At 38.6% G+C, this 23,673-nt stretch overlaps 1 protein-coding gene across 3 annotated transcripts in view; it reads right to left on the reverse strand.

The window, feature by feature from the left end:
- Window positions 1-7,561: 7,561 nt before the first annotated feature.
- LOC139117328 (transient-receptor-potential-like protein) overlaps window positions 7,562-23,673 on the reverse strand; it is an 86,544-nt gene continuing 70,432 nt past the window's right edge. For all 3 annotated transcript variants that reach the window (XM_070680343.1, XM_070680344.1, XM_070680345.1), the window contains 6 exons: window positions 23,091-23,340; window positions 21,990-22,184; window positions 21,691-21,750; window positions 20,490-20,537; window positions 20,039-20,074; window positions 7,562-18,865 (listed from right to left, as the gene is read on the reverse strand). In XM_070680343.1, the coding sequence (XP_070536444.1) occupies window positions 18,782-18,865; window positions 20,039-20,074; window positions 20,490-20,537; window positions 21,691-21,750; window positions 21,990-22,184; window positions 23,091-23,340 (673 nt within the window). In that variant the 3' untranslated portion in view covers window positions 7,562-18,781. The remainder of the gene's footprint in view (window positions 18,866-20,038; window positions 20,075-20,489; window positions 20,538-21,690; window positions 21,751-21,989; window positions 22,185-23,090; window positions 23,341-23,673) is intronic.

The following is a 23,673-nucleotide window of genomic DNA, read 5'->3' on the forward strand; positions in this document are numbered from 1 at the left end:
TAACTATAACAACGGGCTGAACAACGTTGAGAATCGTGCACTTGAACACAAATCGAAAATCACAAGAAAAATATAAGTCATTGCGTATATCTGTGGCGTACTTTGAAAAGGATATCACAGGAAAATAGAAAGCTTACAAAGTGTATTTCTACGTGAATAAGCCCATATTTGGCGATGTCTACATCGATGACAATCGCTCACATCACCGGCAATATTTTGTCCCACGCTCCTCGTACTGTGCTATGATGGACTAAATTTCATCAGCCGCCTTAGTAATGGTTCCGTGTGGACAAATACTCGTTTCTTCATCCGTTCGTTTCAAGTTTTGTATTTGATAGTAATCTTTACTCAGATTTGGTCCACAGTGAAACCAACGGCCCTTTTGCGAACGTTTCATTTTTTAGAAACTGACTAATCAACACGGACGGCGAGACTGTTAAACTCTCTAACTTGTTATTTTGCAAAAATTAAACTTTATTTCCAAACAAATTTGCGTGTAGCGTGTAGCTTCAACTAATTTGTTTCCTGATGATAGTTTTGATAGCACCGTCTAGACATGCAAGCTGGGTCCGTGGCTAATGGCGGCCAAGTAAAATTTTAATATTTCTTGAAATCGACAAATTCGATTATAGGCGTAATTTCAATTTTGAGGGGTTAGTTTTCATTTAGGTGTTGCGTTTTGTTCTCCTTGATAAGAGTTTAGAACGATTTTCAAATTTGGTTCTGCAGTATCTGCAGGATTTCAAACTTCATTTTTGAAAATTCAGAAACCAAAATCGAGTGAACGGAAACGAACAATCTTATATTTCTTTTGGATGCTAGGGAGTCTCTCGATAAAATGTTACATTTGGGTATCTACAGTGTACCGAAGATTAAAAGAAAACGTTACAAATGTTATAGGGTCTGTCTGCTGAATTGTCATGGCGACAGGTTTCCTGACCGATCTCTTCACGCCCTATCAGTTAACTTCTATTGCCCTTGTGACCTTCTCTTGTAATGTTTGAACTCGTCGTCGCAAAGGAAAGGTTTGCGGTCGACTACATCGTTGCCGATTAGGGAGCTTTCTAAAGGTAGTCGACGCTACAAGGGCACTTCTCAGGCCGAGAGTCGGCTGTCTATTTTTGCCAAAATCTCGTAGCTTGACAGGACTAATTGACAGTCCGACGTGCAGGTAACTGGTAACTTCGATATCTTTTGGAATTGCTGACTCAGCATATGTGGTGTCTACAGATTAAAACAGGTACAGCTGATCATAAATATCGTCTAGTGCGGATACTATGAAGTTTATCGCCATTAAAACACGATAAATAGAACTGGTAAAGGACATTACAGTAATTAGGATCGCTTTCCCGTGATCTTCGCTACACTGTTGATATGCAAATGAGACAATCTATTGCATGACTCCCTAGCATCAGTGTAAAATTTCACTTTGTTCGTTTCTGTTTTTCCGATTTTGATTTCTGAATTTCAAAAACGAATTTGAAATTCGAGATCACATGAAAAAAAACAAATCCGAAAATCGCGTCGAATTCTGAACGGTGGGTACAAAAACATGCAATATCTGAATTTATACTAGCCCCAAAAATTGAAATTACGCCTAAAACCGAATTAGTAGATTTCAGGAAATATGAGAATTTTACTTGGCCGCCGTTAGCCACGGACCAAGCTGATATTATCAGTTACAAAAGAGTTCTTGTGTTGACTTTTATTGGACCCGCTGACAGCGAAAACTGATGAGTGAGGGCAGTCTATATCACGTTCTTATCTATGGTCTGGCGGGCCAATGCCAAAAACTATTTATTCATCCACCAATCAAACAATCCATCTACCCATCCATACATCCATACATACATACATACGTTCATGCATAAATTGTAATTACATTATATCATGCTACCATACGCAGTTCTGATTGGACGAGAGCTTATTCCAGCGATGCTAAAATACTATTTTAGCACTGATAGCGGTAGTAAAACGGGCCCCTAAGCCAGCATTTTCGAAAATTGCCAAGTCGATGTATTTGAACGTATCGATCTAAACCACAGACCCTCGAGATAAACCGAAACAGTCCTCTTTTTTTTTCAAAGACCGAAGACCGAATTTTCATACACAGATAAAATGTGGGTCTGTAACTCACCTCTTGGTGAAAACAAGTTGAGATTGATGATGAGAGACATCTCTGAAGCAGCACATTTAGGTTTGATGTACGTACACAAATTATTGCATTAGGGCGACAGCGCATGCATCGTGTACTTTACGTGAGTCGAGATGTGATATATCCTACCTCTCTTTAAAATGAAGCTAGTATTGTTCATACACTAATAAATTGACACTTCCTCACAGTAACGGTATGTCAGACATTCTTTAACAAACTTTTGGCTGTATCAGACCTGGGTGTCCTAACGATGTAGACCAAGAAGTTCAATATAAGAATGGGATGACTCCTAGCGACTGCAACGAAATTTGACAATAACCATAGGGTCCTCGAGCTCCGATGATGATGATTAAACATTTAAAAATGAAGAAAAATAAAAATATATTTGGACTCAGTAAAGTTGTTGTTAATGTTGTTGTTGTTGTTGTTGTAGTTGATAGTATTTGCAGAAAAGGACAAATTATGCGCTGCAAAATTCAATACAGCCTCACTGTACACATGGAGGTAAGCTACCTCAATGCTATGGAGGTAAGCTACCTCAATGCTATACACATGCGCTGCAAAATTCAATACAACGATATTGATGATGATGATGATGATTAAATATTTAAAAATGGAGAAAAATAAAAATATATTAGACTCTGTAAATTTGTTGTTGTTGTTTTTATTATTGTCGTTTATGTTGTTGTTGATAGTATTTGCAGAAAAGAACAAAGTATGCGCTGCGAAATTCAATACAGCCTTACTATACAATGCGCTGCAAAATTCAATACAGTCTAACTATACATGTGCGTTGCAGCCTACTATAATATGCGTTGCAAATTCAATACAGCCTAACTATACATGTGCGTTGCAGCCTAACTATACATGTGCGTTGCAAATTCAATACAGCCTAGGCTGTATAGTATACTATAAAGGCTTATTGAATTTTGCAGTGCATGTGTATAGTTTGGCTGTATTGAATTTGCAACCCATACTTTGTTCTTTTCATCAAATGCTATCAACAACAACAATAACAACAACAACAACTTTACTGACTCCGATTATATTTTTATTTTCCTTCATTTTTAATGTTTAATCATCATCACGGCACCATCTGATCATCATCATCGGAGCCTGAATTCCCTATACAATAACGAGCAGTGTCAGCGTTCAGCTCTCGCTGCATGGGGCAACATGTCCAACACAATCTGCACAACTGTTATGATCACAGTTGCAGTCATCGCACGTCTGGATTATTTCAAAACTGCTTGTTTTCTGGTACAATTAACGCCGAAATTATCCATCAAAAACAGATCCTGTAACTTCATTGTTCCACTTCTGAATGCCGCCACGGTCGATACGCGTATGCGGTACAGAAATGAGACAAATCTATTTTTAGTGTTCAAAAAAAGCCAGGGCTATTGTTCTTATGTAAATTTACGAAATAATTGTTACTTTTTCTTTTGAACTCTTGACCCGTTTTCTGTGTCTGCAGCAGGTATATTTTGACAAGTATAGTGTTCGTGTTGCACGGGAATAAAATGCAATTCGTAATGCGTATTTATCGTAGGATACTGTGTGCGTGTACGTAATGCCAACTAATAAAAATGCTCGGTCTCGGGCGCAGAATTTCCGACGTTCGATCTCCAAGACGTCCGTTTTTCTGCATTTGGCGCTTTAAGGTGGTGAAAATATTCAAGTTAGACAACAAAGACACACTCGATTTTGGTACAATGCGTTCCATATAGCACTCGCCTATCGGCTCGTGCTATATGTCGCGCATTGTACCAAAATCTCGTTTATACCCTCCTGCGGCGGGGGTTATTGCTTAATTCAATAAGAATGAAAATCCAATTATCCCAAATTAGTTCCAATTGTGTTCATAGCTGAATGTTGCAATATTACAAATTGCTCATAAAATCAAGTGCATAGCTTAAAAAGAAAACCATATGAGCTTACATTTGCTGATGAAACCGACATTTCTTCACCATCAAATTATCCCAAATTTGTTCCAATCGTGTTAATTTTATTTTTTCTTTATTGTCACTTCACCTTTATAATATACGGCAGATTTTCGATCGCATTCGAATTCACAGCGTACCTAGTCACCTGGCGAAGGCATCGCAGTTAAAACAGCTCGGCATAACCCAATCCTTAAAAGGATTGGTTCAATAACCGAGCTAAGTTGTTACAATATATCTGACTGCGACCCCTCCACACAATGCTGTAGAGTTTATGTAGCACTCGCACACACACTCACACTCACATAGACGCTATCACACATCGCAAACTTTCTCGAAGCAATGAATACATCGCTTTATAATTACAGGGCGCAAGACAGTCTCGGGAACAATTCTGTCCACCTGCCGAGCTATCAGCTGACAGTAGATTTTCGATCGGATTTGAACTCACAACATACGGCACCTAGTCACATTTACATTAACAATATGCTTGTCTAGTTCAAATCAAATAAACTAATAAATTCATTCCAGTACTTAAGGTGAGTGTCATTTTCCACTACTATAGAGAAAGAAATCTTAATATATGAATTGTAGTACTAGTGGATTATATGTATTAATCATGTGTGGAGTTTGAATACGGCTAGTTTTCAATCGGGTTCGAACCCACAACATACGTCATCAGTCGCCTAGTGGAGAGGTCACAGAGAGAACCGCTCGGCTAAATCTCCACACCTAAAAAAGAGTGGTTCAATAGCCGGCTAAGTTGTTACATTTTTCTGACTGAGACCGCTCCACACGTTGTAGAGTTCGTGAAGCACTCACACACGCATGCTCACTATCACACATCGCACATATAAACTTTATCGAGGCGAAGAAACGAATTTCATCGCTTTAACTGGGCGAACGATAACCTCAGGGACAATTCAGTCAACCAGCATGGCTACCAACCCAGGCTAGAAAATAAGGCTAGTTTTCAATCGGGTTCGAACCCACAACATACGGCATCAGTCGTCTAGCGGAGAGGCCACAGAGAGAACCGCTCGGCTAAATGTTATGTTCAAAGGTAAGACCAAATTGTAATTGTAAGGTGAAAGATACCCTTTTTATTTGATTTCACTGATCCTTCCACGAAACCCGAGTTTACCGTAAATATCACTGCGATTACTTGCAAAACCATTAGAAGTCTGACTGAGTTGCTCGGAGAGAAGTAAGTCAAAGTATAAAGTCAATTTTAATAAATTGAGTCGTAAGGGAGCGTTGGAATTACTTTTATCCAAAGCAATATTTTTATCAAAGATGACATGAAAAACCCCCTCTACTAATTTATTACTCAATAAGTAGAGAATATAAAGTTTAGTATTGCAGCACTAGTTTACTCCAAAGAATAAGGGCGTACATATTAGGGGTAGAAAACTTTATGAAATTTAATATTTCACGTGAAACAAGAGTATATATACACAAAATACGACAAATTTGTTTTGCATATGTCTTATCATTCTTTAATAGTAGGTTTTGAAGATTTACATTTAAAAAGCGATTAGAATCACGATAAGCAAAATTACTGCAAAATGTAAACATTTATTGCTAAAAATGTCCTTTTATTATATAGTACTTAAAGACATATTGTATGAATTTCACAAAATTTGACGAAGCCAGAAGGAAATTAATTTTTTTTATTGTCAAAATGAGAAAAAAGAGGCAGCAACATCAGTGAAATATGAGATGTAGGCCTTGTAAAGCAAGGTAGAGTGTGTGTCGAAAGGGCAGATAATGTTAGGCGGAGCACCAACTCGTAAGTCGCTACCACACTCTGCATGGAGGAAACATGCCACAATTTGTGTACCCAATTGTCTAAAAGTTATACTCCTTGTGTACCCTATTGTAAATACACACACACACACACACACACACACACACACACACACACACACACACACACACACACATATATATATATATGATATAAAATAAATAAATATATATATATATATATGCTTCGCTCATGGTATGTATTGCCGTTGGAGCACTCTGGTGAGTCCATATTTTCAATCCTCAACAATGTGTAACCGTACTCTCTGTGCACAAGTTCAGAGGTTGCCATATAGCCATTATGGTGATAACCGGGAGGGCACATTGTATACATTTTGTGTATTTCGCTCACTGCTTTAATAGTAGTTAGAGTACTCTGAGATTTTTTGGGCAGCCTCTTGCGTAATATAAGGGGCGTTCACTGTTGGCACTATGCTTCGCTCACGGTATTTATTGCCGTTGGAGCACTCTGGTGAGTCCATATTTTCAATCCTCAACAATGTGTAACCGTACTCTCTGTGCCCAAGTTAAGAGGTTGCCATAAAACCATTATATGGTGATAACCGGGAGGGCACATTGTATACATTTTGTTTTTGTATATATATATATATATATATATATATATATATATATATATATATATATATATATATATATATATATATATATATATATATAATATATATATATATATATATATATATATATATATATATATATATATATAGTACAACGGGTCCAATCCACGGCATGTACGTCCGAGTTCAGGCGATCGGGTGTAAGCATTTGAATACGAACCTCTACATTGGAGACAAAGTAAAGCAAAAGCACTCGGAGTGGGTATAACTGCATAATCTATAAGTATTTCTTTGTGCTATACAAGCCTTGATTGGGTCTGCGTTCAAGCTTTCTAAAGCACGATATATATTCACGAAGGTAAAAAGTACATGAAGTATCTGATTCAAGTGAGGCGAAGTAAAGCTTAATCGTGAATGATTTGGTCAGTCTTACGTACTGAAGTTTTCGTGTTGACTTATAAACACCTAGTTGGATTCGTTTCCTTCATTGAGTGAAAAGAGACTCCAGCAGTGGTTTTCGAGCAGAACATTCAGTGACCGTCTTATGAAAACGAAGAGTACAAGCAATCTGTGACAGATCGTCGCAAATCTTTTAACTAATATGAGATCCCAATGAAGAGTTTTGAAAATATTAGGTTACTTGCTGACTTCCCTGCTATGCCTATTTATTAGCCCGACCTAAATTGAAAATAGAAAATATGACAAAATACCGGCTATTTTCTATTTTTCCTGTTTGCACATGCACAGTAGCATCCAATGCTGTGAAAGCCCGCACAGTAATTATTTACATTGAAACGACAATGTATAAAACGTCATCATTCTATGGATGGACCAAAATTTAGCTGCAAATTTGCTTTAACAAAGAAACCACAGGCGGTATTGCCACATTGAATATTGAAATGCAACTGTTTCAAACTAAAGGAATCCCTGAAAGAACTGTATGTGGTTTCTCGGCACAATATATCGAACCATACCAAATTTGTAGCATTAATTTAGTTGCATTACGATTATAAACATATGGTACTGCAAATAATATTTGTCTAGAAGGTATGATTAATTTATGTCATTTATTAAATGTTTTTGTTATACAATCTTTTTCTGTGTCGTTTGTGTATAGACTATAGTATTTCAAAGAAAACTGCTCATACATATTACAGTGGTTTGCTTTGAACCATTGACACTACAGGAACTAAACATAAGTTCTAAATTGTTGAGCTATCAACAATCTCAGGTGTAATTATCATCGATCTAGTAATATCAGTCAACAGTAAAGAAATCAGCTCTACGGAAATTGAAATATAATTTTGAAGGAGGTCATAAGCATTCAAAACTACACCATATACATCCATACAAATCCTGCCCCAGAATGTATCATTTTCAAGGTTTGTTCGTGTGACTCTGGTGGTGTTGTTTGACAACACCTGCCTTCCTTCTATACAACGCTTCAATTTTCGAAGATTTAATTTCTTGGTGATCCACTGGTATTACTGCTAGACGACAGTTACACCTGACAGTGTTTGGAACTCCTGAATTTAGACAGTGTGTCCAGTTCCCCTATTGCCAATGGTTCAACACAAACCACTGTAACTGCCCTACTTAAACCCCTTCATTAATTTGTTCTACCGATCATCAAAATGGAGGCTTATCGCTCTGACCACACCACTCGTTAACAGCTCATAAGGTAAAAGCTACTAACATTGACAGGTAAAGGTAAGAAATGGAAATAACTTTAATAATAAAAAAGAATATTAAAGCAAGAAGCAAACGAAATCAGAACAAAATGAAATCAAACCGAAAAGTAAATCAACTTGACTCCGAAAGTTAAAATTCAGAAGCAGTAGAGTATTAAAATTCAAATCATTAAAAAACATCTTCTTTAAATAAAATCAACACAGAAAGGACAATGTCAGTCAAAATCGCAATTCCAAAAAGTTTATATCATTCTGAAACGAATAATGCTACAACGGAAATCCGCTTTAAATTTTTCAATTCTACGATATTGAATAACAGTTACGAATAATTTTAAGAGCTTACTTGGTTGCTGCAGCTTGGAGGCTACTTCAATAGAGAGTCACAGAACCAGCGTGAAGCTCGAATGGGTCTAACTACATAGCAAGAGTTACAGTCAAATTGGAAGGGGCACAATTAATGCCATATGGACTCCGAAGAATCACAAATTTCTATTTTGATAAAAAATAAGGGAGAGGAAACTTTATTTCTTCTAGCTACTCAAAATTAAGTCCACGGTAGCTCATAACAACAATATTCAAAGTCATCCACCTAATCATCCAATGTAACATATATTCATGTATATATGTATGCATATATGTACTAGTATATGTACCACTCCGCTCTTTGGCTTTGCTGTCTGCGTTGTGAATACGCTGGAAAACTTAATTAATAATGCATGGAAACAACCCGCAAATTAACATGTACACGAAGCACCTCGTTTGGATGAACAACTTGGACTCATTTAATGCTAATAAAGTTAAGTTAACAAAGAGACAAGCTGCTATTTACCTGAAAAGGGGACTACCATAAAATAAAATACTCTTTGTTACAATTTACCTAGATTTTGGAACTTTGGCAGTGAACGACAAATCTGTCAAATTTGGTCGCTGGACTTGTATAGAAATTTGCATAAAAGTTAAGGCAATGACGTAAGCTTTACGCATGCTCAGACTGATCTAACGGCACACGACCCTCCTCCGAGACTAAAGTCATTCAGAGTGAAAAACATCTAATTTCAAAAGAATTTGGTAAAAAGTACAACTAGGTAACTTCCCTTATCCAAAGCCCCCAGAACTGGTTGGAACAGCAATACCCGTTTTGCAGCTATACAATAAAAAGCTACATTGCTCAGGTAAAAGTTAACACAGTGTAAAATTGTACTCAAAATTGCATTTCTAAAACTGATGGATCCTCTGGTCGATCCTTCATCGCTCAAGGTTGATGGTTGAAACGTTTGGAACTCGGTAGCAGAATAATTGGTGAAAATATCCAACTTGAACTATTTTATAAGATAACAACATTCAGAGCTTCCGTTAGGATTTTCAAATCTGCATGAGGCTGTACGCAAATGTTTTTTTTTTGTATTTACATAAAATGTATCAAAATGTGAACAACTACCTACGTGTAAGTTTCCTATAGAATAGCTGTATACGCGATATCGAAAACTGGTTCAAAAGTCGATGAATTTTTATTGTTCAATAAACATCAGCAGTGAAAATGTTTTTTCTTTGATGAGCTTTACAATCTTTAATACTGTTCTGGTCTATTCTCTGTCGATGGTATTCAATTCTTTACTTTTTCTGTCTACCACTTCCAACGATGTCTTTGCTGCCTGAACTCTGTTATCGCTGCTCTGAAGTCAAATTCGCCAAGTCTTAGGCCTTCTACGGTTATCACCATCAGATTATTTATGACATCTTCACTCAGACAACTACATTTCCATGTTTTAATCCTGTTTTGGGTACTGAACCTACTTTCACAAGGGACAAATGAGACTGGAATCACGACTGCAATTATGGCCAACTGCAATATTCGGAAAAAATTCACGATATTCGTAAAGAAGCGTGCAGACCGCCGTAAAACTATTATTTCTAAGTGCGTATAGCATTAGCTTACATTGTTGATATTCGACGTGGAGATCTTCAGCCGGGGTTTACAACTACAAATCAGTAGCAATGGAAAAAAGAACATTTTTTTCGAAATAATGATGAAGTCCATTTAACATGTTACATTTGTATTGGTACAGCCTTGAAGAAAACAATTTATGTGTCGTGACTGACAAGATGTTGGACAAAATATTTCAAAATCATGAACTTTTTTTTTATTTTTAGTCACTGGTAAACTACGCATTGGAGGGAAACCACGTGTGCTTATGTCTTTGTTACAGAGACTGTTTTTTTTTCAATGTGTATCGGATAACGCAGATGTCAATTTAGTTTACGTACTTCAGAGAAATTATGAGTGAAATACGCACGATTTTGCATTTACGGAAGCTCTGTACATTGCCTTCGGTAGAGAGGATGGAATATCTATAATTCAAATGTCTGCAAAGGTGAGTCCACTTCAAAGTCAAAACTCGAAGTCATTAAATACAACTCTCTGGAATACAATTGTTTAATTCATCAAGCAAAATGTGATAATAAAGAGTCAACGTTTCAAATAAAGAGTTCAACTGTCCGCAAGGGTCTCACTCATTTATGGTGATAAATTCATAAGACATCTTGGTTAACGTTGCTATTATACAATTATAAAATTTACCAGGCAAAAATGTGATAATAGTGATTCCGCTTGTTGAATAAAGAGTTCAACTGTCCATTAATACTAAAGTTATCAATAAGGAGTAACAAGTCTGTGTTTTGAATAAAGAGTTCAAATCATGTAGGTAACTGCTATTCACATTTCTCCCTTTCTCTTTCCCTTCTTCTTGATAAGGATTTTCCGGTTGTTGGTGGTGTTTACAACAGATTCCATCGGGCTGACTCCTGTGGATGGTTGCTGTTTTTATGCCTTATAACCCTTCGAGGACGAGTGGCCGTTCAGATAATAGATCCAGTTTGTCACTACCTCAGACTTGATGGCCGTGTCCTGGTCCAGGGACCACCATACTGTCAGGTTTTCGACCACTCAGTTGACGGACTTTGATGACAGTGTCATCAGTCAGTCATTGATTAAGTGGTCTACTGCCTCTGGTCTCCGAAGGACCATTAGCCAGGGGTCGAATTGTGTAGGCCCATCCAAAGGAATCAGCCAAGGAGCTGCTCTTGGAATCGCTGGTCTTGGCGATTTCTCATCAGTATTGGTTGTTGTCGAGAGTGTGGCTTGCGATTCTGGCCGTTCCACACCTATTTCCTCTTCCAAAAATGTTTGTCTCTGGGGGGGGGGGATTTATTTATTGGTGCATATTTAGCACCTCTACATTTGTGGTATTGCCATTAGTAAGTGTAAAAAAACCTTTCCTTACACCCATCACAGACTCTCATCTTGTCTTCGTCGATATGATACCCGAGATTCTCTGATGTACTGTACATCTTCCTGTTGCATAAAAAGAAAGGAAATACTGGAGGATGATGATTAATCATTAATGTCGAATTATCTATTGTGTTCAGCCTATAGGAATAAATTAATAGCACAGTCAAGAGCATTTATAGATGAAATGTTCACATCGAACTGAAGCTATGCAGGTGAAGCTTTTGCAGCGCCGACTTTACTCAGAGCAAAGAATTGAAGAAATGAAGGAGTAGTGCAAAGACACCCCGATGAGAGTGGACTAAAACGTCTCTCATTGGTTCAGTTCAATATTGACTGCGCTGCTTGCACATCGTCTAGAGACTTTGGCTGCATGGTTTTGGTTCAGTTGACCAAGGGTAGAGGCGCTAATCTCTTGGAAACATGCAGGATTTCCGTGTAACCGTTTATCTTTCTCCAGGTACAGTCTTTGTTTTCATCACTCAATTAACCCCAATTGCTAAGTCAGCTTGGTCACTTCTTCCGCCTCGTAGGGTATCTATGAGCAGGTCTCAGTGAGATTGATCACATTCTGGACTAGTGTCTTATGGAATCTTTCCACGAAGCCATCTGACTTCAGATTGAAGGTGTAGTTTACGTCTTACTGATACCAAGTAGTTTGCAGGTTTCAGCCATGACAGCTGATTCGAAGTTACGACCTTGGTCTGAATGGAGTTGGCCAGGGACACCAAAACAGGTGACAAATTCTTATGCTATTTTTGGTTGCTATGGTGGTGGCCTCTTGGTCCGGGATGAGGTAAGCCTCCATCCATTTAAAGATGTTATCAACAATCACAAGGACTAATTTATTTCCCCTCTCTGTCGTTGAAAAGGGACCGAGGACATCAAGAGCAATCCGTTCTAGTGGGTACCCTCCTGTGTATTGTTGAAGTGGTGCTCTCCGCTTCCAACCAGTTGTTTTACATGCAGTGCAGACATCACACTGGCAGACCATTGATCAAACATAAACAGAGGCTTCATGCCAGAAATACCGTTGCCTAAGTGACCATAGTGTTTTGCGTACACCAAGGTCTGCTGCTGTTTTTGAAGAGGGGATTTCAGCTAACGAGCTAACGAGATTCTTCCCGATCAGAGGATTCCTGTTTCCAATATAATACACCATCCTGGATTGTCAATAGGTTCCACACATTCCAGTATGCTTTTGTAGCTGGAGAATGGTGTGAAATTGTTTTACTCAGAAGGTTGGTCGTGCTCCTCTTTTATGTTATGAACCCAATGGCGCATGCATAAGTGGTACTTTGGGTTTCACAGCTGTGTCCCTAGTTGGAGTATTCTCTTGGGTAAACTAAGCAGGAGGTGGCATACGTTTTTGGTTGCCATCGTCGTAAGATGTGTTAGTTCTGTCGGGTTGTGTTGGTATAGTTTGAGCATCAGTTGATTCGGATGTTTGGGTAGCGACCTTACGTTTGAAGTTTAAAGTGATAGACTTAACTGTGAGTCGTCCTGGGTGCATGTACACAACCACATTGGTGACATGGTCGCCGAGATGGTGCATCAACATTTGTGTCCTTTTTATCAGGGCGGTGCACAATGTCAAAATCATACTCTCCTAACATTTGCATCCATCTTGCCAGCTGTCCCTAAGGTTCCTTGAAGATAAGCAACTAATGAAGGGAACTGTGGTCAGTGCGTAGGGTAAAGCGTTGTCCATACAAGTATGGTCTGAAATGCTCTATAAAGAGCACCACCGCGAGTAGCTCTTTACGAGTAACACAGTAGTTTCTTTCTTGTTTGGTCAAACTTCAGCGGGCATCACTAATAACCCGCTCTTTACCATCTCCCAATTGTGACAAAACAGCTGCGATCCCGTGCTGACTATCATCTGTGTAAAGGATAATGTGGTACCAGGAATAGGGTAGGCCAGAAGTAGGGCATTAAACAGGTTATCCTTGGGAGTTTCAAATGCGGCGTCACATTTGTCATCCTAGTTGAAGTGCCCATTTTTCTCTGTAAGCTGGGTTAACGGTTTTGCAACTGTGGCAAACCCAGGAACAAAATGTTGGCAATACGACGCCAGGCCAAGGAAGCAGCGGACCTCATGGATAGTCCTTGGTGTTGGCCAGTCCTTCACTGCTTTGGTTTTATCTGGGCTGGTTTTGACACCTTCACTGGAAGTTATGTGTCCAAGAAACTATACCTGGCGCTGGAAGAGTCTGCACTTTGAGGGTCTAAGTTTCAGTCCTTTGGCTTGAAAGTGGCCAAACACCAGTTCAAGCCTTGTCAGCATCTGCTCAACTGAGTTGGCATATACCACTATGTCATCCAAGTACAGCAAGAGTATGTCCCATTGAAGACAAGACAAGACACACTCCATCAGTCATTGAAAAGTAGCTGGTGAGTTACACAACCTGAAGGGCATAACATGCCACTGGTATAGACCATTCCAAGTAGTAAATGCTGACTTGGCTTTTGGGTCCTCATCAAGTTCAAGTGAGAGCTAGGCTGCTGACCTACTTGGTACTGGCCAGGGAATTTATGCTGTCATCGATCCATGGAATGGTGTATGCGTCTTTGTATGTGACATCGTTAAGTTTCCGATAAAATGTTCATTGATTTTCGCAAGCAGCCAATTGAGCCCGACCCAGTTGTTATAAAAGGTGAAAATGTTTGCAGAGTTGTGACTTATGAGTACTTGGGTATCACTATTGATAGTATATTATGCTGGCGTTTTCATGTTGAAGCAATGTTGAAAGAGCTTAATTCCCATATGTATTTTCTTCGAAAATTAAGGTCTTTTAATGTAAGGAAAGAGATCCTGTCTGCATTTCACAATGTCGTTATCAGCAGTGTATTAAGTTATTGTATTTTCTGTTGGGCGTGTAACATCTCAAAGCAAGAGAAAGCTAGGCTTGACAAAATCATAAAGAAGGTGGAAACAATCATCAGAAATTCACAGTGACAAGTTGACCTTATTTACCATGACCGACTTGATAGGAAAGTAACCCTCAATCTGACCGATGAGACTCATCCTCTACATCACGACTTAGTCGACAAACGCATTGTTAGAAGTGGCAGACTTAGGCAACTGGTAGCCTGTACCCAGCACTACGCAAACTTTTTATTCCACAAGCTATCAGTCTTTTTAATGCAAATTTTAATCATGGAAATTAACAGCAATGTTCATTTTGTCTCTGTTCGCTTTCATGGCCTTGTGCTTTTTGTGCATTTTTACTTTTGAATTTTTTTTTTGTATCGTTCGTCAAGCAGGCATTCAAATTGCCCTTTTAGGGATTTAATAAAGTTTTATCTTATCTTATCTTATCTTAGTCAAAACAAAGTCGGCTTGTTCTATCCTTTTTTGAACAAGGACCACCAGGCTGCCCATGGGTTCTTTGACCGCTAAGTTATGTCTCGTGCCAGCATGTCTTTCACAAGATGAGCTATCTCCTTACGTGACTAGGTAGACTGCCTTCGGGTTGTTCACAGATCGGGGATGGTCTCCAATGTTAATACTGTGTTTTGTTACTTGTTTATGTTCTATGTCATCCTTCTTTTGGGAGAAAACATCCTCCCATTTGGTCAAGAAGGTGGCTATCATTTTTACCGCATTATTGGCCAACTTCTCCCATACTTTCCTGCTAGATAGATTGAAGGTGAGGTAGTACTGGACCAGCTGGATTATAACCATTTGTGTTGTTGCTGACAATCTTTTCAGCTAGAATGGTCTCATTCGAGGTAATGGTACCTGCATTTGCAATGGTTGTAACCCTTTGAACTATATGCGCTAAGTCAGCTATGTTCATTACATGAATGGAGATTGGATGGGTGATGGCATGCACTAGTACATGTCATACCATTATACTGTTAGACATTAATTTATGGAACTTTGTCAGTTCAACTAAACCTGTTATCCTGGTACTGATTGGTTGTGTGAGGAATCCAGGGACAATGACCTCAAGACCTGCTGAAATGGTGATGTCTTTAGTAACTGTTACCCTGGTACTTAAGTGTCCTCCTCTTGATCCAGAAGTGGTACTTCCCCCTCATATAATCCAAGTGTCAGTGAGTGCGTACAAAACTCACCTGGAGCTAACAAAATATGGCCATTGCCCAGCAAGATGTCTTCAGCAATTTCTGCTACAAGTGCTTGTACCACTTTTGTGTTTGGACCAACTTTTATAGTGAAGCTTGCCTCTCCTAATATTTGTAGCAGTGTGACTCTATCTGCTTGAACAGCTGTTGTCAATGGGGGTATATGTGCAGGTCGTTCAGTTTCTTGCATAGATTGATATGCTCTCGATGAAATGATTGTGATTTCTGAACCACAATCAAGAAAGGAACACCACGTCTTTGAGCAAGAACATAGAAGCAGGGTTGGCTCTGTTAACATAAGCTGGCTTAACAGAATTATTATTTACAACAGTTTTGAAGGGCCTAATGGATGCACGTGACATTCCTTTGTCATGTTGCATTATGCTTGTTGATTGCCATGGTAATGGGGTTGGTGTTGGTTGGTTGACTGAACATCGACCCTTCCACCTAGTCTGTTGTCTATTCCAAGTTATGGTCTACATGGGCAGTTTCGGCGAATGTGCCCAGCTCTACCACAATTAAAACATTCTCGTCATCTTCTCCTCTCATCTCATTAATGCTCTTCCTTTATCTGGTCTCTATGTACGGCTTGTACCAGGTTATAAATATCTGTTAAATTGGGGGTGTTTATTGTTTTTTTTTAGGGACGGAAGTGCTGCACTCATTGTCAGATTTATCAACACGTATGTGTTTCCTCCATTTCCCTGAACGATCACCCTCTGTGTATAGATATACTTTGATGGCGATTACAGCACAGATAGCCTCCTCTAAACATCGCGGTTGCTCATGGTGTAAATCCAGGCGAATATTCTGATAAGGTATTGCTTTCACAAAGTATTGACGAGCTAGTTTGACAATAGCTTTGCAGTCTTATTCAGGATATGCAAGCTCTGTGAGTTCCGACTGTCCCAGGTAAGTCAGGGATTCATCACGCTGGCATCTATGGCTTTTCAATTGCCACAGATATTTTTCAGATTGGCCACTGGTCCAATATTTCTGTTCTAAGTGGTCAACCAGCTCAGTAAAACTGATGTCACCCACATTGGAGATTTTGTTTAGGACTTTTTGAGCTGGCCCAAGAAGGGATGTAGCTAAAAAATCTGTCCTTTCTGTAGGGAGGACCAATCATTTATTGCTGAGCAAGACTGAAAATGTTTCAGGTACTCTCGCCATGGTGATCTACCATCAAATCGATCTGGTATGACTTGTGGTTGATGAGGGATAGGGATCCCTCTCTTTTCGAATTTGTCACGCACTATGAGGCGATGACACATCAGAGTATTGGCCTAGACTGATAAATGTTGTCTCCTGAGTCAGGGCGCCCTCTGTCAGCAAAATAAGGACTGCCCTTGTTTACAAAATAGTCCTGGATATAGCTATTGTGCGCAGGTTCAAGTCTGTGATTCGCATCAAAGGGTGTGACAACACTAGGGTGAGATTCTTTTGTTGAATGATCAGTTGCTGCTTTTTGATTGATGATCGCACAATGTGTGTCATTGCGTTGTGTAGGGCAGCGTAAGGGGCTGTTTAGTTGTGCACTCATGGGTCCTTTGCTGATGTCCAATATTTGCTGGGAAATAAGGGGTGCAGGCTTGGTGTACGTCACCTGGGGCTTGTGTGTTCAAAGCCAGTGAGTGGATACCGGAAGCCTTTTATGGACGTGTAACGTTGTCCTCTCTTAAGTGCGTATCTAGTGGGGATGGTCACTTTTCATCTAGTTCTGACGTCGTTGATAATGCGGTACCATGGGTCTCTTTATTATTTAGCTCGGGCTTTATATCTCCTTCAAAGAATTCTTGTTTGGCTTTTGTGTCTCTATATTTGCTGCTACTACAAGTGCTAGCACAAGTCGCGGTGTATGATTTATGTTGATCCTGAAGCATTGGCGTGCTGACACCAGTTGGTGTTTGACAAAAACTACGTCCAATGGTGTCGCTAACTTCATTGAATACGTGTGAGAGACAACCCGGTGTTTGGCCTACTGAGCGCTCAGGTTCGGTGGAATCATAGCCGCCTTCTGCATTTGGTTCAAATTTATTTTCATTCTGGGTATGAATGACAGGTCTATCTGCCACAGCCTGCTCTGCGTCCATTGTAGTCTCATTGCATTGCTGTTCTCTCTTACATGGAATATTACATTGTTGTCGACATCGCCGGTTGGTTCGATTAAACAGTCCCTAAAAATTGCCATCGCCATTTAAGTTAACATTGTGCAGGACTTTACACAATGCTATTGCTGGGCTGTTGTAGTTGTAATTGAAGAGTTTCTAAACAACGTAAATCATGCACATGGAACGAGAGTTCGTTTTCCGTATTCGTCAACCTGCTGCTGCTGCTCACCAGTGTACAGCTTCCCTATTTGAATTTGCCATCTGTGTTGCGAATACGTTGGAAAACATAATTATTAATGTAATGAACAACCCACAAATTAACATGTACACAAAGCATGTCCTTTCACTGAACAACTTGGACTCATTTAATGCTAATAAAGTTAAGGTACCAAAGAGAAAATCTTCTATTTACCTGAAAAGGGGACTAGGCTTACCTGTGTGAACCTCGGAGTCAAAGGTCTTGAGTGCAAACTGAGTTTATAATTTTGCCCCTATTTAAAGATTGTGGGAGGATAGATTGTTGGAGAATAATGTCCATGTTTGCCAAAAGTCAACCCTGAACAAAAACACTCTTTATTACAATTTACCTACTAGATTTTGGAAATTTGGCAGTGAACGAAAGAATCTGCCGGCTCAGACTGATCTACCATCACGCACACACACACACACACACACACTCATATATATATATATATATATATATATATATATATATATATATATATATATATATATATATATATATATATATATATATATATATATATATATATATATAATATGTGTGTGTATGTGTGTCGGTCTCTGTCTCTGTATGTGTCTCTTTCTTTCTGTGTTTATGTCTGTGTCTGTGTCTGTCTATGTTTGTGTATGTGTGTCTTTCAGAGAAACTACGTATTTTGACCATTACCGATACCTACTGTCAAACGTTATTTTGGTACACTGCGAAGTTAAATATTTGCTATGTTGTACAAACATTTTGCAGTTATTGTCAACTACGAAGAACAACCATGAATATAAAACTGTATAATCTAAGGTTTGCTCTTGAATCATTGAAATTGGTGGAAGTTCTCAGCGAAGGAAAGCACTGTAAGATTATTCTCCTCCTCTAGCAACTTATTCTTGCTGCAAACCGCTCGTCTCTTCTTTGGGTGGCTTGGCATATTTCTCAATGTATCTGACGAGAAGCAGTTCCAGCAACTAAAAAATATCAGAACAAAACGTTATGATGTTAAAGTCAGAAAGATAGCTGAAAGAAGTGTTTTGTTTTTCGAAATTACCCTTTGAAGGTTTTGCATTGTTAGTTTTCTCGGGTACAATCAGTTTGTGTGTGTTTCCTTTTTCTTAACAGAGTAAAAATATCTTAACGCGATCTTTACTATTTGTTTCTCATGACGCCACAGGCTTCCCTACAAGTTATACTTTTAATATCGTGAAAAGACACCTTGGGACTACGTGTAAAGCATTGGTAAGAAAGGGTAAGGGAACGGTACCAGATATACATCAACATTGGTATTCAAGGGGCAGAGCCATCTATAGAGATCCCCTGAGACAGCATCACTATATTCACTACAAAAATATTCCATGCCTAGTTATCCAAGTGAGATAGGACGATATGTTCCATATTACATGTATCCTGTGGCATAAGCATCACAGGCAACATTACTGAAGCAGCTTTCTTTGATTTTCTGGCTTTTAATGCTACTGAACCGTATCATAGTCAAATGATCGTAGTGAAGAGTTAAAACTTTATATTATTGGACGAGTTTGGAATGAATCTATTGCAGAACAGGGTTAAAGGGACAAAGTTGGCCATTTTTCATGATTTTTTTTATTCGAGATACCACTTATATTGTTTGACATGACGAAAAGATACTGAATGCATTGGTGACCATGCTTATATTCAACCCCGGTTTTAGACACGATAAACAAAACCATCGAGAAAATGAATTAATGGTCATGACCATTAATTCATTTTCACAATGATTTCATTGATCGTACCTAAAACCGGGATCGAATATATGCATGGTCACTCATTCATTATCTTTCAACATATCAAACAACATAAGTAGTAATTTGTATCAAACAAAATTCATGGAAAATGGCCGACTTTGTCCCTTTGAAGAAGTACTACTGGACGAGAGAACATAACATATGTTCTTTGAATGTGGAAATTATGATTTGTGTCCCACCATAGGAAGTTTGTGGAAAATCTTTTCAAAATCATGGAGAAATAATCGACATTGCTTTCTAGACATCTCCGTGAGCGGTTTTACTAGTATTGCAAATGCTACTGCAGTCTTTGCTACAAATTTAAAGTAACCCTTCATTGCGATAAAGATTCAGATTGTAAGACATCTCTTTTTCACTCACCTCAGTGAAGGGGAATGGACATAGTATTCCTTCCTCCTAGGTGAGAAAGAGGCCAACAATAAGAAAAAGGTCAATACAAGTGTGAAACAATTTTATCAGTTGAGTCGTTCTTCCAATGGTAGTTATATCGATATATTCTTTACCAGGATTCTCTGCCATATATTATTACCAGATTCTCGCAAACTGAATAAGATCGCTTACTGCTAAGAGAATACAGTTATAACAGCCAGACATCACCTTATATACCTTGAAAAAGTAGAACTGCTTGCACCAATACACTGCATCTGACAAATATATGTAGTATTCACCTGCATTAATTAGTTTTTATATCATAGCACAATGTATAAAGCCATATGGCATCAACATAGATTGAGGATTTAATGCGGGAAGTAGAGTTTGGAGCACGCCCATACAAATGAATATTTGAACAAAATACTACCAGCGTACAAACCTGTATGCCAGACAGTTCCTCAAATCCTTGTATCATTACTTCTGTTGCCTAAACAGAGAACGAGATTTCATGGTTATTTCACGCCAAAATCGCCTTGTACAGGCAAAATCAATCACAAAATTTATAGCGTTTGAATGTGTTCTGTATGTGATGAAAGATGAAAGAGCTAATATCCTTGAAATTAGTATCTGTGGAGCACAATGTCTTACATAACTTAGATAGAGAGCATATTCAGTAATCAAATAGGTCGTTGTAACTTGTGTCCTTAAACTTTTTTAAGGAGTATCTGTTAGTGCAGTCCCTCGCAAACAGTGCGACTCATTGGTGAAGATGCTAACTCATAATAATACCGACTGATTAAAAGGAACTGGAGAAAATATTAAATTTAGAGGGCAAGAAGCTTATACCAATGTTATAGGTAAGTTTAATGAACGTGCAATTTAAACTAGAACTACAATAGTTGCCAATGAACAGGCATAAGATTATATCGTTGATCACTGGGTAGTGAGTTGCGTCCTACATGGTTGTTTCTGGTTTATGAACGACTTGGGGAGCAACTACGGTTTAACTAGGATGCGATCGTTTTTATTGCAAGCCAGATATTAAGTGCAAGTTTTGGTACACAAAACGGATACACATAGTCTCGTCAATAATGATGAACAACTTATAAATAATGAAAGACATAGCATTATGTCACATCATCACGTTTTTCTAAAATAGTGCATGTACATCGGCAAAAGGTAAAACAGTCACTCTGATTTATGCAACACTGTGACCAGTGCATTTAAATTTCCTGTCTGGTCTCAACAGTATGGATTCGGTTGACAACTGTATGACCCTTATATTTGTCCAAATACAAATTGTAGGATACCTTATTTCAAAAACTTCTAATTGGGCGCAGGGTAGTAACAAAACCTCTTGGTGGTAACGCACGTGTTGAATGGGTGACTGTCCTTCAGACATCTTGCCGGCCTAAGATTAGCAGTTTTATCTTACTCTGTTATGAGAAACGACGCTCTGAGCATCGGTTTAAAAGACTTTGAGAAATGTATTTTTTACTATAACCCAAACGGGATTCGAACCCCCCCCCCCCACACTCACACAAATTATCCGTCTTCTACATCACACTACCTTGAACCCTAATAATACAAATTATATACAAAGTAAAAAAAGATGTTTTCATGAGTAAAATGATACATACTTCATTTTCATTCCCTGCATTAGCCACAGTTTCAGATGTTTTAACATCCCTCAGTTCTGTCTGTTTGAACACAAAATCACATATTAGAATATATAACAATAGCCAAACAATTTATGTTACCTGATAATGTTTATCAATTACATCGTAAACTTATGTGATTAAAGGATCGTCACGATGTGCATTACTTAAAAAGTGCTGCCAAAGAAATCAAAAAGACCATGGACTGAGTTCTCCATGGACAAAACATAATGGCATCAAAAAGTAGCAAATCTGTACGTGAAGGTACATGAATGGCTTACCTCGTGTGCCTCATTTTTCTTGAAGTTATCTACGCAGCACTTTATCAAGACAAACAGGTAGGGAATGCAGCAGCAAAAACAGCCATACAATAGAAATACTATGAACGAGAAAATATTGGCATTTGATCCTCGGTCTCCGATGTACTCCATCCATATTCTAGACCTTTGAAATTTCCACTCCAAGTCTATCTCACCCTGTCAATAAATAGTGACATTAACTGTGATAGCGCTATACTGATGAACATTGTTCTCCCATACATCAACCTTGCAATATTCGCAAGTTGTACATACACGTCATTTTTTTTCTGGCAGCTTCTCATATTGACAGGTTCATTTTCAGTTTTATGAATGTTTTTTGTCTTGTGTTTCCGTCAATGTGTCTATCGATGCGATGTTTATAGTTATGGTTTCACGATATTGTGACAAAAGTTTGGCATTGAGATACTGATTGCTTACTGGATCGCCATACAGTATTTAAAACAAATTGAGATATGCTTGTCCATTTGGAATATCTTTTCGCTCTGTGTATATTGCAGGGGAATTACACTTAGAATCTAAATATCATTTAACGACCGTATGGTTATATAACTGTTAATGATTTATATGCTATAATGGAGAAGCAAATATAGGAAACACCAGCTAAAAGTAGGATAATTCGGAAGTCCAATCGCAAGATCATGCAAATCAGTGTATTGATTTGAATAGGGACATCTGGGCAGTTAGCGGGCCGTGTGAACCATGTACGGACCGGTTTCCATAGTTACCGGTCCGATGAAGTCCTTAGACGTCAAGGTAGACGCTTAACGCTCGATGTAAATATCCATGTGCGCACTGCTATTTTGACTTCCATTAAAATCTGTTTGATGCCGGTCTATAAGTGTAAAATTCTTTGAAAATGGCCTGCATGTAACTAATTGTCATATAGAGTTAACGGTGAAGAGGCATGTAATAAAAATATTATTGCCCAAATACATGGGTATGCCCTCGCAGTTGGAGACCATTTGTCCTTCTGGCGGGGGGCAAATTGTCACCTGCTCTCAGACACATAAACCTATGTATTCAGGTAATAATATATAATGATATGTAAGGCTATCTACTCACGTGCAGCTGCGAGTACCGGTCAGACATCATGGCGATGCAGAGGTTCAACAACATAATCAATACAATTATACCGAACAGAATGTAAAGTATGTAACCAACAGCTATGAAATAAGATGTAAATGTCCTTTGTGAACTCAAGGCGGCTGTTCCATTGGACATCGTTGACAAGGTTCGTTCCTCGATCGTCAGTGATTCCGTCGCGTCTCCTCCGAATATTGTGAAAACCAGCGACGACAGAGACGATGGAAAGCTTTAAAAAATAGGTATTAAACATTGAGTGGGGTAACATCAGAATCCGGATAAAATACAGAATTTACTAATGCTTTCAACCTATATTTGCATCTACCAATATTCTTTGCATTATCTGCAGGATTCTGATTTATCCAGAGTGGGACAAGGCTTTTAAGACGGGTGAAAAATATCCACTTCGATGTTCAGACTTTTTTTCCATAAATCATGACATCACGCGTTCCTTTCAAAATGTAGCACCATGTGCCAATGCGTTCAGTGCGCAGTGACAATATGTTTGGGCGTGCTGCGGTTTATTTTCAACTGCCAATCATAAGTAACTTTCTTGAAAGTA

Source organism: Ptychodera flava, chromosome 18, assembly GCF_041260155.1.
Source record: "Ptychodera flava strain L36383 chromosome 18, AS_Pfla_20210202, whole genome shotgun sequence".
NCBI classification, from domain to species: Eukaryota; Metazoa; Hemichordata; class Enteropneusta; family Ptychoderidae; genus Ptychodera; species Ptychodera flava.